The sequence below is a fragment of the Lolium rigidum genome, chromosome 5 (assembly GCF_022539505.1).
Source record: "Lolium rigidum isolate FL_2022 chromosome 5, APGP_CSIRO_Lrig_0.1, whole genome shotgun sequence".
In the NCBI taxonomy this organism is placed as follows: domain Eukaryota; kingdom Viridiplantae; phylum Streptophyta; class Magnoliopsida; order Poales; family Poaceae; genus Lolium; species Lolium rigidum.
Window position 1 is genome coordinate 134,701,229 of NC_061512.1, and position 17,187 is coordinate 134,718,415.

Genomic DNA, 17,187 nt, shown 5'->3' on the forward strand with positions numbered 1-17,187 from the left:
ACACAATCACTTAGAAAATATTAAAATGTTTTATTTGATTATAGTTAGAACCTCAGTGCATACCAAATTGTCATCTGAATGGCAAAGCTTTACCTTTTTTTTAAAGTTTTTTTCTATAATTCCGTCGATTAAATTTTTTGAATATCAGTTGTGCAACTCAATCTTGATGATCTCAATCGCCGGGAAATATATTTTAACTGTTATCATCCTCACCGGTAAAGCAAAGCCAATCACTGAGCCTATAATGTCATCGGAGGAAATATGATGTGCCTCACAAATATCAAGAAATCTTTAAAACCACTAATTGATTGTTGTTGTCGAATGGTGACAAGGAGTTTTTTCATCGCTCCCCTCGCTCCCTTCGCTCCCCCCGCGGGGTGTCCGGGACGCCCCCGTCTCCCCCTCCTGTACCCCCACCCTTTCCCCCTCCCCCCGCCACCGCCGGCGGTCTCTCCTCCCACCGCGTGCCTGGAGGGCCCGACGGGGCGTGTCTCGTCCTTGTCGCGGTGAGGCGCGCTGGTTCCGGCTCGGGCTGGTGCTGCTCCGTCCATGGAGGGTCGTGTGGTCGACGGCTGCGGCGTGGAGTGCTCGCGCGCGGCGATGCTCGGTCCGCCGGCGGTCGGGTCGCCTAGAGTTGGTGTGTGGCATCGAGATCTGGGCTTGTGGGCCTAGATCTGGGCCTGCTAGGGCCTGGCCGGATCTGCCCATGTTGTATGCTCTCGGGCCTGATCTGGGTCTAGAGGGCCCGGATGCGGCGACCTGGCCATTCACTGTCATTGGAGTCCGGCGTTCTCGGGGCTCTACGACGGTTTTGACGTCGCTTGGGGGCGAGGTTCTTGTTGGCTATCCGAGATGGGTCCCTGGGCCGATGCATGCTTGCCGGGTTGGCAGCGTGCCCAGTACTACTGCTACTCCCACAGCGGTAGTCTGGTTTCCCCTCCTACTAGTTTGATCTTGCTAGTGCAGGTGCTGGCGGCGTGGGGATGGTGAGGTTGTGGAGTTGCCGCCGATTTAGCGTCATTGATGTCTAGATCTGGGTCTGGCTGGGCATTGCCAACCAGCGTTTGCTTTCACCCTACGGATGAGTCTAGTTCGTAGTGCGGCGTTGGTTGGGGGCGCGGCAGTGATTGCTGACTTGTCTGCTCTACGTACTCGCGATGGCGACCAGAATTTTGATCGGGTTTGGACGTCGGCGAAAGCTGCAGATGGCTGTGGCCTGTGTCGGTGACGGCGTCACCTGTGGGTGTCGCTCCCTTGTTGAAGGCGTCCCGATGATGTCTCCTGTTCGAAGTGATGGACTCTGTCCCTCCGCCCCAATCTGCTCTCCTGTCTGCTCTCCCTGGGCCCTCACTTTGTGTCTGCTTCTCTACTAGTGTTTTGTGGATCACCCTATGACCTCTTGCTGGTGTCGCAGTCCACTCACAGCGTTGGCTTGGCTGCTTTTACACGGTTTGCTGCGGTAGCTGATGCCCTTCCTAGCGCCTTGGGGGCTTTTCTAGGGCGGCGCCTGGTCGTAACTTTTGCCGGCGTGCTTATTCCAATGCCAGGGGAAGATGTTGTGTTCTTGGTCGCCCGAGCTCCAAGGGTGGTGGATCTCGGGTCTGGGTGAAAACTTTGCATGACCTTTGTTTCTTCCGACGACGATGAAGCATTCTTGCGCCATTCACCTTCTTGGAGGCGTCGCCGCAAGACCCCCCCCCCTCCTTTGGTTCCTCTAGCTCTGCTAGGTGGCCGGCCCGTCATTGAGTTCCCCGTGGGTTGCAGTCTTGCTGCGGTGGAGGTTTGTTGGTGTGAGCTTGGTCGTGATTGCTCCGGTGCTGCAGAAGACAAGGCTCCTTCTTCATAGATTAAGCTGGGGCTTCGGCTTGATGTTATCTGTGTTGTCTTCTGTTTTGGGTTCTGTTGTGCGCTTGGCGTGTGTGTTGTACTTCTGGTATAACTCCTAGCCGGTTGATCGCTTCGTTAATTCAAAACCGGCTCATTTCGAGCCTTTCGTCTAAAAAAGTCACTAATTCTCCATGTATAAATAACAAATAGCTCAATATTATCTTGTATATAATAAGATTCATGATAAACCTCTGTAAATCAAGAAATTTTATTCACGTTGAACCTAGAAAATGAGTCTATATTTTTTATACCTAACTCTTTTTTTGGATCGAAATCGATTTTATGCAGTGTCCACTAAAATATGCACAACTTTTTCATACGAAGTCCGTCACCAATGTATGATCACTTAAAATATTCATAAAAACATATGCATCTTAATATAGTCATTAAAAATCAAGGTAGAGCGGCAACCCTGCCTCGCCCCAAGGAAAGCTTCACCCCTGGGTTGGCCGAGTTGAAGAAGATGGACAACAATAAGGTTTTCTGAGACGACTAACAAAGGCGGGAAGGCTCGAGCGAGGCAGAGTGACAAAAGTGTCTCAAAACCAGTGAAGTCTAATCCTGGAGGCTCTGGATTAAACCTCCAGCGCGGCAGGACTACCTACCATACATTTTTTCTGGCACGACCTTGGAGACTCACGATCACAACGGGCTACCGTACGTGACATCACGAAAGCTATTGTACACTAATTTTTTCTGGCACGTATAGGTACCAGGCTGCTTCGTCGCCCAATTCTTTCGTGCAAGTGGGAGAAGCGATGCGAAGAAGTTATGCATCAGCCGGAAGAGTTCAAAGGGAGCTGGTGGATGAAGGATGATCTCTGAATTAATTTGCGAGAGATGTGAGGACAAGTTCACGTGTGCATGCGTGCGTGCCCGATGGAGTAGGAAGGGACCGATTCCGAACTCGGCTAGCTAAAGCGTGTCCACCCACATGTGCGAGCCACGCCCTGATGCCCGTATATGCTATGAATTTCACGTGCCCTGTCTGCGTTACTTGTGTCGCTGGGATGTGCACGCGCACGTTCTCAATTAAATCCTACGTACGTCGAATTTATGAAGACCAGAAAATCCAAATCTCCCACATTTTCTCCATCAAATAATGCACCTTCTATGTTGAGAACATGGATCACATGGTTTCATGATCGCGTCACGCTACATAAGCTTGACCTCGACCCCAACGCAGCCTGAGAAAACGTACCTCCCCTCTTGTGTCTAGAGGAGTTGACCAGAAGAATGCAAAATCTTATCAGGCTGGAAATGCGTCGATCAAACAGCGTTCACCATGCATCACATTGTGCCTCGGATACCCATCAAGCCTTGGCAGCGACGCATCACCTTGCGCCTAGTCTCCAATCGGAGGCTTTTTACGGTAGGGACAATAAAATATTAGCCATCCAATCAATATATCCAGTGGTCCAATTTAATCGATACTAGTCGTTTCAAAGAGTAGTATTTTTCCACCCAAGTACTAATTTGGCAGGCGCGCATCTAATAAAGAAAAACTTTCCTTTGCTCAATATTCCTTATAATAGATTTTCTTTTCAGGAAAGCTTCTAATACCTTCTTTATTTCATTCCTTTATAAACAATCTGTACATGTGCCTAGAGAATTTGGATCTCATTACAGTTCATATAGAGGAAAAAAAGGTATATCGCCAATAGGAGTGGAGAAAGTATAAATAGAGTGTCCAAATCTCAACCGAGAACTTGGTCAGTTATATAAAAAAAAATCATTTGTGTTTAAAAAATAACAAGAATGATGATAACTTTTCCAGGAAGTGAAATAATGTACTGCTTTCTTTCACAGTAATTCTTTGCATAGATAGATTCGGTGGGTGACTGACAACAGGTTAGCAAAACAAAGTTTAAACTTGGTAAAAACTTCATCACAATGAAGATGCATTTCTATCTAAATGGCAGTGGTAAGAGCATCTTCACCGATGCTCTCCAAATAGGCGCCGGCATAGCCGTATGGGGGACGCCGGCACTGCATCCTCCATTTGGGGGTGCTGCTCCCACACCGGCACCCCCAAACAACAGCTCCCCAAAAAATCATATGTAATGAAATACTCCGCGTCTCTGGAATGTGGTAAGAGTATTAAATTTATACGAATTTAGACTAGTTTTATACAAAACTGACTTGAATTTTAATTAAATTTTAAAAATAAACTAGGGGCGTCTCTGGAATGTGCTGTAGTCGAGGTTGTCCGCGTCGTCGGCGTCGCCGCCACCATCGTCATCGGAGAAGGCAAATGACCAGTCGTCCTCCTCCTCCTTTGGCGCCGGCAGCTCAGAAGGACCGGTGAGGTTGACGAAGTTCTTGCCATGGTGCATGGCGGACCACACCGCCGCCTGCCGCAGGTCGAGCGTGATCTGCCGGTAGTCCTCGTCGATGGAGTGGCCGACGATGAGGTGCTGCCCCGAGAAGTCCTCTGGGTCGCCGCCGCCACGGAAGGCCGCATGCGCCTCCGCCTCCATCTCCCACCACCTCTTCTTCGCCGGCGGAGGTTGTGGCGAGCCCATAACGTCCTCCTCCTTAGGACGGCGACGTTGAACCGTCCCGGGCGTCCTCCGAGCTGGAGCCGAAGCTGTGCGCCTCGGGCCGTCGTGGATGACAACGCCGCCCGAAGGAGGGGTGTCCGGCTGCCGGCGGTCGACGATCCGGTGCGCGAGTTTCCTAATGTCGTCATCCTTGCCGGCGGCCTCCATAGCGGCGGCGCCTCCGGCGCCATGCATTGCGCCTACGGGTAGAAGAGGGGCACGCGGATGTGGTCGACGCCGTGGATGCGCGGCCTTAAGCCGTACTCCGCCAGCTTCGCATCGACATTGTGTCCTTGCCACCAGGCCCGCCGACCAACGCAGTTGAAGCGTCCGGCCGAGTGCGTTCGCCGGCTGGCTTCGCTCTCCGGTCCAGGTGGCAGCGGCGACAGAATGGCGTAGCCGGCGTTGGAGATATGCCACCTGTGCGGCAACGTGAACTGCACTGGCACCGGGATGCGCTGCCAGTAGAGGACGTCGGAACCGCCTCAGTTGATGCCAACGACCGTCCAATACGCGTCGTTTTTAATGCGACATGTCGCCTCCTGTCACTGCCAAGGCGGCCCCACCCGCAAAACCCCCCGTGGCGCTTCCCGCCGGCGCGCCCGATCCGCGCCCTTTGCGAAAGGGCCGACACGGGGGCGCGTTTTCCGCTATGGAGGCCAAAAACGCGCCAACGTTTTTTGGGGCACGACGGTGTGAGCCCAATTTGACCGCCGCCCCCAAAATGCTATCGGAGCCGCCGGTGAAGATGCTTTAACTGTCATCGACTCCAGACCAGATGGTTCTTGGTTCAGGCCACCCCATTTTTTTGCAAGTTATTGTATTCTAATTTTAATTTTTTTAAATGATGTGATCTTTTTCATTTATCCAAACACCGACATAACTTTTAAAATATCCTATCTATACCAGCAGTTGGGCATGATCGAGCCTATGGAGATCCAGCCACTGGTAGTTTTTAAAATTCAAACAAAAACTTAAATTGTATTCATATTTTAGGTAGTTTTAAAATACTACGTGTCACTTGCATGCTTGGCAAGTAGAAACGGATTATCAAATTCTAACGTGACATAATTTGCAGCAAAGATGGTAACAAATCCACCCAAATCTGTGTCATGATTTTCTTACCATGTAAGTTATTCAAAATACTACTAGTCCATATGACTAGTAAATTGTACCGTAAAAGACCCACATCGTCCTCTACCTAGAAAGCTTAGACAACTTCTTTGGAAGATAATGCCACGATGGTGCCATCGCCGCTTGATCTGATTGACCGTGCCTAGGGTTTCCACTAGCATCTAAGGGAACAGAGGCACGGTGAAAGCCATGTACACGACTTCATGAAGGAAACAACGCTCGCATGCGTCGTCGTGGTCAGCATCGGGCACAATCGAGCATGGCGTTCACCCCGGTGATCGATGTTGCCAGTAGAGATGGCGGATGCAGATGAAGCCGCTGGCTAAGCCATCACCGCAGAGAGGAAGGAACACCGACGCAGGAGAAGGGCGTCGACCACCATCGATGTCACCACCACGGCCGTCAACGCCGACACCACTAATGTGTGAATGTGAAAATCTAAAAAAAAGTTAGGTACATAAAGATCTATAAAAAGGTTGTGTATGTAAATGTTTGAGCATTGGTATTTGAATTCTGGTCGATGAAATGTCGTCCAATGTCACAATCAGAAGTGGTTATATTAAAACTCATAATTTTTATTTTGTAAGTCGTGGTAAGTTGCGAAACAATTTCATGGAGCACGCATCTTCACTATCGTTCTTGTGTCCAGACGTTACAGGACAACAGCAAGCTGACGAAAGGGAGTAAACTAAGCTGAGTGCCGGGTGGTTGGTTAAACAAGGAGAGACCAACACGCAGGGGATTGGGTGGCGATGGCACATTGGCACGCAGACTTGGCTTGACACGAGACCTCTGTCCAGGACGTCCTCCTGTGACGGGACGGCCTCCGATGGCGATAGTTAATAAATTTCCCCCACTACCGGATCAACACAATTATAAACCCACACACATGACCAAGCACGGTCGATTTAGCTAGCAAGTTTCTCTGGCGTGTCCCGCTCCACTTAAAATCCCCGACATGTCGACCTCGCATTTGATATACAAGAAAGAATCCATAACGATTAGTCACTCTAACTCTTTTTTAAGAACGAAGGCGAAAGCTTTTCCTTGTCTATTATAGTTATGAAAAAGATGCTCAATAATTAGCATAAAATTGGACGAAAACCATATTGCATCGACATCACGTGGCCACGCTCACACTCGTCACAGGGAGAAGCCCACCAAAGACTCCGGAATAACCAAACTCAAACTCAAAACACGGGAAATATCCAGTTGCACCGGGGTGCACATGCTCCTTATATTGAAAGTTCCAACAAATGCTGTTTCAAAGTTTCGGAAAATTTTGAAAAAATACACATATGTAGATATTATGTAGATACTTTTTTGTGCAGATTTTGGGATAAAAAAAGACCATACGTGACCTACACAAAAATGTGAAACTGCAATTCCCTATTTTTGTGAATAGTACCTCACCAATCATTATAGTGCCCTTTGAATATTTTGCCATTTTCGTGTAGGTTACATACAATCATATTTTTTTGTGCAGACTTTCACAAGTAAGTACCAACATAATATGTACATGAAAAAATTTATTTTAATTTCTTAAAACTTTTGAGTAGTTTTTTTTTCCAATTTTTAAAAAACCAGGTGCACATGCACCCCGGTTCACATCCTTCCCGTCCCTCAAAACACCCACTATATCATAATTAGATCGCATTTCACCGCCACGGGAAAAGTGAAGACGTCTTTATGGGAAGAGCAGACACCATACGAGCTCGAACATAGGTGAAGAAGCTAACCCACCAAGAAGCCACGCCAAAATGACGCAGATTAATCCCTGTTGTTTGCATATTTGCATCATCTTTTGTGGGTGATAACTCAATCACACATTTGTTTTACTGGAGTATGAAATTTATTTATGCAGAAAAAGAGCCGTCGAGCTTGCGAGAAAGTAAAGAGTAAATACATTGTTCATGTTTCCGTGGACAATGGTGTTCCCGTGAATTTAGAGCACCTCCACTTGTGCCTTCCATTTGATGGTCAGCGCAGCCCGGCACGGACACGGAAATTGGGGCGGCTGGCTCCGACCCATTCCCCCCATAACAAACAAATAACTTGTAAATTCTTAAACATTTACATATGTGATTTAAATAAACTAGTCCTACTCCTGCCTAGGTATGTAGTACTTGTCTTTGTAGTAGTAGTTGTCGTCATCATGTCGTCGCTCGACGTGCACGGCTGGAACCTCTGCGGTTATGGTTGCGCACGGTACGGGAACCGGTGGCTGCAACAGTTGTAGCCAGGGTTCCGGAGGCACTTGCAAGTCCGGCCTCGGCCGCACGATGCGAAGATGAACACGTAGGGGTAGGGGTGTGCTTTCCTGGATGGCGATGCCGCCGCGTCCGTTGCCGCCCTTCTTTGGATGGAAGTGAGGGTACCGTAGGCGGAGACAATCACCTGCCGTTATGTGGTCCATTAAACTCTCGAGAGTCCGGTCACCCCACCATAGCCGGCGGCTGGCCACGCTGTTATTCACATAAGGAGGCCCATCTCCCTCGTACCTAGCGACCTCCCTCTCCCATCGATTGGCGAAGAAGGCGTTCCAAGTCGCTTTGTTGTCGGGCTAGTGAGGATCCATCGCTGCTCTGGCATGAGCAAGACGTAGTAGTGGTTGGGCGCGCTGTAACATATTTGGAGAGTCCAGGCTAAATTTTGTGAACATTGCTTGCTATGACGCTATTTTTTCAGCCTATTGGTCTAAGGATCCGACTTTTCCTCCTTATATTTAAGAAAAAAAGAAGTTGCTTTTTGTTTATGATGGTGATGAAGTGCAATCTATTGGTTCATTTTTATGAATCAAAAATTAATATCATTAATGTTGATGATTCTTAATAAATAATTTATACAATTCTCTCCATAAAAGATATCGAAGATTCGTCTAAATTCGAATATACCTATACACTAAAGAGCATCTAAATACATCTAAATTTAGACAAACTTGCGACATGCTTTTTATGGATAGAGATAGTATGTTGTTTACACATGGAATGTTGTTGTTAAGCTTCTAAAACATGGGAAAATTATTTTTCGTATGTGGTTATGTATGTATGATTTTGTCATTTTTAAATTATATACTTTATTTTTGCCGAAGTTATTTATTTTTATGCCATATGTGGTATTTTTTATAACGCTATCTGGAATATAGCACGTTATCAGCATTTTAAACCTTGTTTTAAATTGCATAACAATACATTTTTGTGGGTGAAAACACATAATCACAGATTTTTTTGCTATCAAATTTATTTATACAGAAAAAACAGTTGCCAAGCTTGTGTGAACGTGAGGGAGTAAATACAGCGTTCATTGTCCCGTGGATAATGATTCGATTCCCCTGAAACTCACCGAAGATCACTGCGAAATTTCAGGCAAAACAAGAGTCTCGCAAAAGGCAAAAGAGCTCAGAAAGGAAAGCGGGGAAGGGAAGGGAAGGGAGGGGAAATGCCACCTGCCATGTGTGCATGATACTACCTGGCTGGCTGGCAGACAGACATCCGGCTCCAATTCAATCGCCCACAACTCCAATTTCAGTATTCCGCGTCCTGGACGACTGACTTCGTGATCCTAGCTCCGAGCTCTTCCTCGTCAACTCCCAGCTCATTCCCTTCCAAATACACTGCGTGTCTCTTCTCCCGTCGACCCATCCCTCTCGCCAGTCTACAGGTACAATCATCATAGTCTTTTCTTGCTACGGCTTTCGTCTTATTCCTTGTGTGAGTACATTTCCGCTCTTGAATCTTTGGTTCGCGAGATACAGATCTGCGACTGAGAGGCTGGATTCTTTACTTGAGCTCGGTTGCTCTTCCAGAAATCTAACTTTTTTGCTCTCCTGTTCCACTTACCCTTGCAGCGGAGACGCAACTTTACTCGATTCCTTTCTTCAGGCGGCATGGAACGGCGCGTGCTTCTTCCACCGCGCCAAAGATTTCAGCTTTAGGTAGTAAAAATAAAAGTGCTGGAATCTTTCCCTTCCTTTTATCGCCTCCCGTTCTGCTCTTACTGTCTTTTACTACCATCCTGCAGAGTTACTCCGACATTAGGGGCGGGATGGAAGCATGGAGTACTAGGGTGGCTCAGTTCTTGCTGTTCTCCTTCGTTTTGGGTCAGAGGCATGGGTTTTGTGCCTCCCTCGGTGAAGAAGGTGAGGCGGATTTCATTTCACATGGGTTGTGATTAGTATGCGATCATTATTGTGATGGTCTTCAAGTGGATCAACTAGTGGTTAACCATCTGTATCCATCTTGGTGCTTCAGGACGAGCTACGAGATTCAGAGAAGGAATACAAGGGGATCCAAGTGGATCCTTATCGAATTCAGGAGAAAAGAATCACTACCCTTGGTTTGAACTGGGGTGTTCGGATCATGGCAGACCACTGGCCTCGTAAGTCAACCTTGTCTGTTCTCGTGCTTGTAGGATCAGATTCATGGTGGACAGATGTCACAAATTATGTAATTATTGCTTTTTGTGAAGATGTCAATCATTTTAAGGTAGTTATATATTGTGTGTATTCACAATACCGGAAATAGACTTTCGATCCCAGGTGCATATGCTCATGCCACTCGAAAAAGCATTTTAAAATGTTTTAAAAAAATCGAACAAAAATTTGGTGCATGCATGCCGACATTTTAGGTGTGCACGCCAATTTTAGTGGAAAATTGATAATTTTTGTGTCATGTGTAAAAAATATAAAGAAATGTCTCAATAAGAGTTATTTTTTAGCACCGAATTTTGCCTTTTTTACACACGACACAAACAATATCGTTTTTTTATGAAACGACTTTGCGAGCATATAGAAAGTCAAGATGTACGTGCGACATTTTTTGCCGAATTTTGTTGACATTTTGAAATTCATTTAAAATTCATTTTAAAAACAGGAGCATCTACTCCCGGGTGCAAAAATGCCTTGTCCCCTTGAGTCATGATTTAGTTTACTCATGGACCAAGTCCTCTTTTGATTCAGGGGCTACATGCTATTGCTCGCTTTTGTCCTTTTTGTTTGTAGCATCAGAGATTTATAGGTCAAAGGTGTCTAGAAGAAGCCATGACTATTCGAATGTATGCAGGACAGCTGCGCGTCATTCTAGAGGAAGCTGTGATCTAGTCTGTGGAATATTTAGGTTATGTGTGTGAAACAAGGTTTTGACTTTTGAGCATTTGGTGATGCCTTCTTTTGACAATATCTGCAAATGTTACCTTAATGGATATTGATCCGGAGCATTAGAGAACTGCTTCGGTTTACGGAAAATAGTACTTCTGTCACTAAATTTCATCCAGAGCATTAGAGCCTTAGAGGATTAAATTTCTGCAGTGCCTTGTGCCTGATACATTATCTAAAGCCATGTGACTATCTTTGCAGCTTAGTCGAGGGAAACAAGGTGTCAACTGAAATTTCTGCAGAGCTGCAAGATCGTACCATGATTTCAGAGGTTTTAGCTGATGGAGGGCAACAGTCATGCAGAAAATGCTTAACAAAGTCAGTCTTCTATACAATACAGAGTTTGCTTTCATATGAAATTTTGAATTAGACTAGCATAACATCTAAAGGAGATCTGGCATGTCACACGCAGTTGAAAACAAAAATACTCGCTCTGTTTTGGTTTAATTGACAATCTTGACTTTGACTAATTAAACATCACAATTTTTGATCTGTAATACTTCTCTAAATGAGGTTATAGTGAAATCATTTCAGTGAAATGTCAGTATGTTACTCTTTGATTTCTCACAATGTAATGTTTTCATCACATCACACTTCCATAACGTTATAGAAATGTATTAATACAAGTTCAACAATGAAGGTTATGTGTGTAGTAAACAAAAGCAGAGGTAATGCCTTCCTGTCACTTATCATAGCCCCTTGAAAATACATTACATTTTCACTAAAATAGGTTAAAAGGCAAACACCAAAATTAACAACTATTGTACTAGGGGATATGTAACTTCCTGTCTGTTATATAAAATTTAAGCGAGAATATCACGATGTGCTAACTGCTGACTACAAGTTTACCAATCATACTCTTCATTTTATGTTGATTTGTTATGCAGAACCATACAGAGTACCACTCTGAGGAAACTCCTACAGACAGGGTGGCATCAAGACTCAACATCCGCGTCCAACCAGCGACATCGCAGCCATCATCCCATGTCCCCTTCCCCTCCGCCGTCGCAACCTGAAACCAAGTCTTCTTCTGTATCTCATTTGGCTATCTACGCGTTGTGCATCGGTGGAGCACTTGGCCTGGTGGTTATAGCCTCTATCATGTATCTACTCTCCCGTAGAAAGAAAGATAACACCGTCATTCCATGGGCTACCGGGCTGAGTGGACAGCTAAGCAAAGCCTTTGTGACAGGTCAGTCTCCTATTACCTGAGGCGTATGGCTGAAATGCCACATTACATCATCTGAAACGTGTGCCACATATTGAACTTAGAGATGTTGAGAATGTTTTACCTTGTGGGCAGGTGTTCCTTCTTTAGGAAGGACCGAACTCGAGGCAGCGTGTGAGAATTTCAGCAATGTGATTGGTACTGAATCTGACTGTGCATTGTACAAGGGAACTCTGTCAAGTGGAGTTGAAATTGCAGTTGCCTCCAGTCCAGTTAAGTCTCCCGAAGAATGGTTGGCTTGGTCTGAGGAACAATTTAGGAACAAGGTATAGCTCATTAGCAAAACTACAAAAATGCTCAATCTATAGCATCGTACTGTTCTAGTACTACTGTCTGTTCTGTATGACAAACTCTTCCTCTTTCAGATCTCTGTGCTGTCCAAAGTGAACCATAAGAACTTCATGAACCTACTTGGTTATTGCGCATGTGATGACGAGCCATTCACCAGGATGATGGTGTTTGAGTATGCTCCATGTGGTTCCCTCTTTGAGCATTTGCACAGTGAGTGTTATAACTGCACATCATTATATGAATACCTTCCAGATGCTGTTCTTCTGTCTTTCCTAGAAACAATGACACTCATCTGATTCTTGTTTCCTAAGCTATATTCATATCTTATTTGCTTGACCCAGAAGAGCAAGTTGACTATACTGATCGCTAATCTATTTTGTATGCAGTTAGAGAAGCAGAACACTTGGACTGGCCTACTCGGCTCCGCATCATCATGGGAGTAACATACTGCTTAGAGCACATGAACCAACTAGACCCTCCTTTTACCCCAAGAACACTGAACTCCTCATCCATCTACCTGACGGAAGACTACGCAGCCAAGCTCTCCGACACCGAATTCTCGATGCAAACCACAGACCAAGACAGCATCGTCTACAAGTTTGGGATACTGCTGCTTGAGATAATCTCCGGTCGGTTGCCGTTCTCTGAAGACCATGGCCTACTTGTCCTCTGGGCTTCGAGCTATCTGGACGGCAAGAGACCGCTCAGTGCAATGCCTGATCCGATGCTCAGGGCGTCATCGTCCGTGCCTGATGAAGACTTGGCAGCACTGTGTGATGTTGTGAGGCTGTGCATAAACCGCGATACAGAGAAGAGGCCATCCATGAACGAGGTTGCAAGTCTGATGAAAGGTGTCATCAGATTGTCACCGGAGCAGACGACCCCGAGGAATAACCCGCTGTGGTGGGCTGAGCTTGAGATTATCTCCACGGAATCCACTTGAAATGTGGATCCACATCAAAGGGTAGGATAAGTAGTTTAGTTTTTATCTTTTAGTTTCTTCTTCATTACTTATTTTGTATGATATAACACACTCCGTTTGGCCTCCTCTTTTTTTTTGTCCGTGGATCAGTGTGAGCCTGCGAATTTGTAAAAGTTGAGAGAAAGAAAAATAGTAATTATCAAGGTTAGACGTATTTACATTTCGACCTATGTCATGTTTTCCTTGGGCACCACCTGATTAACACTTGAAATACATAGACAGTGTTCCACATTTAATTGTGTTAAACGTAGCTTATCTTTGTAGGTTGTCATGAACTTTTTCCATACTTCATAAATAGTACATACGAAAATTCTTATCATAGTAAGTGGATCAAAGAACTAAAAAAAATCGAGTCCTGTGTCTTTGTTCTTCTTTCCAGTCCTGATCCTGCTTCTGAAACCAGAAACTGTGTCAGTAAAAGAAATAATCTGCACCTGCTTTTATATATGTTCTAGGTAGCTCCATATATACATATCTGGTTGCAGCCTCATGCGATGGGTGGGAATAGCTAAAGGCTTGTGCATCCATCTTGCAGTGGCTACAAGGACCCAAAATGAGACGATTATGCTAATCTTATTTACCACTTCATCTGACAGAGGAATCCCAAATTCAGAGATGAACTCGAGGTGTTTTTGCTGTAAACTGCTTAACAGCTGTTATTGCTTATCCTGTGCATATAAACGGGAAATCGATCGTAGCCTCGCTCGCCACCCTTTGTTCCGGCAAGATATCCTTTTGTTCCGGCAAGCCTTGTGCAGTTTGATGCATCCACATCTAGTATTTTTGCAATACCAAAATCAGAGATGCATGCTCTGAACTCAACATCAAGCAAAATGTTGCTGCTTTTTATATCTCTATGCACTATGGGCGCAAAGCAACCATGATGCATGTAAGACAAAGCATTGGCAACGTCACTAATAATATTTAACCTCCTTGCCCAAACCAATCCAATTGCAGTTTCCTTGCTCTTCAAAGATGCTGACAAGCTTCCTCTATCCATGTATTCATAGACAAGAAATCTCCCTTGAGGAGCAGAACAGTAGCCGAATAACTTTGCAATGTTGCGATGTCGAACATGTAGCAACACATCTACTTCACGAATAAATATATCATCCTCTTCCATCATATGAACCTTCTTTACTGCAAATATCTCCCCTGTTGGTAACTGAGCTCTATACACTGAACCATGACCTCCATTCCCAATGCAGTGGGTGTCGCTGAAATTTTCTGTGGCATCAACAATTTTTTTGTACACATCTTGTCCGTGGAAGTTCCAGATTGTGAACAAATTTCTAGGCTGTGGTTCATCCACACTTTTTACAATTGATTTCGTACTTTTACATTGCAGTACTATCACGACTGCCATGATAAGTAGAAAAGAAACAAGAGCAGAAATTATAGTCAATAAAACAACTTTGAATTTCTGATCTTGTTCATAACTTATAGTAGTTCCACAGGAGGGTAAACCTCTCACTACACCACATAGTTGGTTATTGTGCACGAACCATCCGACTGGAGCTTCTTCGAAGAACCTGCTTTGTGGCACTGGTCCTTCAAGTTTGTTGTATGACACATCCATAGATAAGAGGCTGATCATGCTCTGAAATGATGGTGGGATGCTCCCATTCAAGAAATTGTGTGATAGATTCAAGGCTTCAAGCATTCTGAGACCACCCAACTGACTCGGTATTATGCCATCAAATGAATTATCACCTAGATCCAAAACATCTTGAAGGGATACTAGCATCCCTAGTTCTATAGGAATGATGCCATAGAGGTGATTATGGCTCAACTTCAGGAGGCGGAGCTTGGAACAATGCTCAATGGACCCTGTTATTGGCCCAGTTAGATTGTTCGATGATAAGTCCAAGTACTCCAAGCTTTTCAAGGATCTGATCTCTTGTGGTATACTACCCTGTAACATGTTGTTACTGAGGTTTAAATTGAACATCACTGTTATATTTCCAATTCCTGGTGGAATCTTTCCTTCAAGTCTATTTAATGAAACATCGAGTATCCCCAACTGAGGCAACTGTCCTATGCATGGTGGTATGACTCCAGTAATACTATTCTCCAAGGCACGCATCATAGTAAGTTTGAAGCATGCACACCAACGTTTGGAGAGTTGGCCAAATAGTCTATTTGAACTGATATCAATGTAGATGAGATTCGGATGATCTCCCATTTTGGAGATATCACCTTCGAGACGATTTCGCTCGAGGCGAACCCTTTGTAGGCTAGTGCACTTTAGCAAGCTTGTAGGTAAGGGTCCAATCAAGTTGTTGTTTGTAGCAGCCAATTTTTGTAGCCGGCCTCCAGCACAAAGACCGGGTGGCAGGATACCAGAGAGGTTGTTAAAAGAGAGTTCCAACACAATCAAACTCTTTAATTTGCCAATTTCATGAGGAATATGGCCAGAAAGTTGGTTTGTATAAAGGTACAATTCAGCGAGTTTTGTCAAATTCCCAAAGGTATTTGGTATGTGACCTGTTAGTGTGTTGTTGCTAAGCTCCAAGTCCTCTAAGTTTATCAAACGACCTAGTTCTTGAGGGATGTGGCCTGAAAGTTGGTTTGTATAAAGTAATAACACGGTGAGTTTTGTCAAATTCCCTAGGCTGTTTGGGATGGGACCTGTCAGTATGTTTTCACTAAGCTCCAAGTCCTCTAAGTTTATCAACCGACCTAGTTCTTGGGGGATGTGGCCAGAAAGTTGGTTTGTATAAAGGTATAACGCAGCGACTTTGGTCAAATTCCCTAGGCTGTTTGGGACGGGACCTGTCAGTATGTTTAGACTAAGCTCCAAGTCCTCTAAGTTTATCAAACGACCTAGTTCTTGAGGGATGTGGCCAGAGAAGTTGTTACCCCAGAGATACAAGGTGGTGAGTTTTGTCAGATTCCCAAAGGTATTTGGAATGGGGCCTGTTAGTATGTTTTCACTAAGCTCCAAGATCTCAATGTTTATCAAACGACCTAGTTCTTGAGGGATGTGGCCAGACAAGCTGTTACCCCTGAGAACCAAGATGGTGAGTTTAGTCAAATTTCCCAAGTTTGTCGGGATGGAACCTGTAAGTTGGCTCAGTCCGAGTTCCAAATCCTCCAGGTTTACCAAATTACTTATCTCTTGAGGGATGGATCCAATGAACTTGTTAGTATAAAGATGCAGAGTAGTTAGCTGTGTTAAGTTTCCTATACTAGTTGGAATATAATCTACTAGTTGGTTCACACTAAGGTTGAGCTCTTTCAGCCTAGCAAGATTTCCAATTTCTGGAGGAACCGATCCTACAAGCTTATTATTGGAGAGATCCAGGGTTGTGAGCTTTGTAAGGTTTGATAAAGCAGGTGGAATTGAGCCTCTTATCTGATTGTCATGCAGAAGCAGATCATGTAGATCTCGAAGATGCGCCACGCTCGAGGGAATGACCCCAGCGAGCTCGTTGTGCGAGAGGTCAAGGGCCGTCAAGGTGCTAAAGGATGAGAAGTCGAGGGACTCAAGCGTCCCTCTCAGCCGCATCCCGCGTAGAGAGACGCTGGTGATCACTGGCCGATGTTGCCATGTTGCGCAACCGATGCCACGCCAAGTACATGGCGCTGATGACATGTTTCGCCAGGATTGTAAGTTGTCTTGGCTTTCCTTATTGAGTGTGGTTTTCCAAGAGAGGAGCGCTCTTGCTTGTCTTTCAAGCGATGGCAGAACCGCGGCTTCCAAGGCAAGTGCCGTGGCGGTGGCCATCATGAGTATCGTTGCAAGTATTTTGGAAGACTCCATGGCTAGGATAGGAATTGGCTCTGTTTTTGTGTCTCCTGGAAGCTCATGGCAACACCTTAAATGGACACGCTTGTGCTGCTGCTGTCTCTGTCCCAGTAGATACCCAGTTTAGGTGGCGAGCAAGTAATGGCTAACTAATTATTGATTTTTCATACGTGGCCTATGGTTCTCCTTAGAGAAAACCGGACAAATAGACAATGTAAT

The 17,187-nt window shown here is 45.2% G+C and overlaps 2 protein-coding genes across 2 annotated transcripts; one reads left to right on the plus strand and one right to left on the minus strand.

The window, feature by feature from the left end:
- The first annotated feature begins 9,394 nt into the window (after positions 1-9,394).
- LOC124653765 (protein MALE DISCOVERER 2-like) lies at positions 9,395-13,380 on the plus strand. Its single transcript, XM_047192828.1, has 8 exons — positions 9,395-9,498; positions 9,585-9,702; positions 9,815-9,941; positions 10,918-11,034; positions 11,604-11,908; positions 12,020-12,210; positions 12,310-12,445; positions 12,622-13,380. The coding sequence occupies exons 2-8, from the start codon at positions 9,609-9,611 to the stop codon at positions 13,176-13,178; spliced, it is 1,527 nt and encodes a 508-aa protein (XP_047048784.1). The 5' UTR covers positions 9,395-9,498; positions 9,585-9,608; the 3' UTR covers positions 13,179-13,380.
- Positions 13,381-13,863: 483 nt separating this feature from the next.
- LOC124656451 (probable leucine-rich repeat receptor-like protein kinase At1g35710) lies at positions 13,864-16,970 on the minus strand. Its single transcript, XM_047195194.1, has one exon. It carries the CDS (start codon positions 16,948-16,950, stop codon positions 13,864-13,866), a length of 3,087 nt encoding a protein of 1,028 aa, XP_047051150.1. The 5' UTR covers positions 16,951-16,970.
- Between the last annotated feature and the right edge of the window lie 217 nt (positions 16,971-17,187).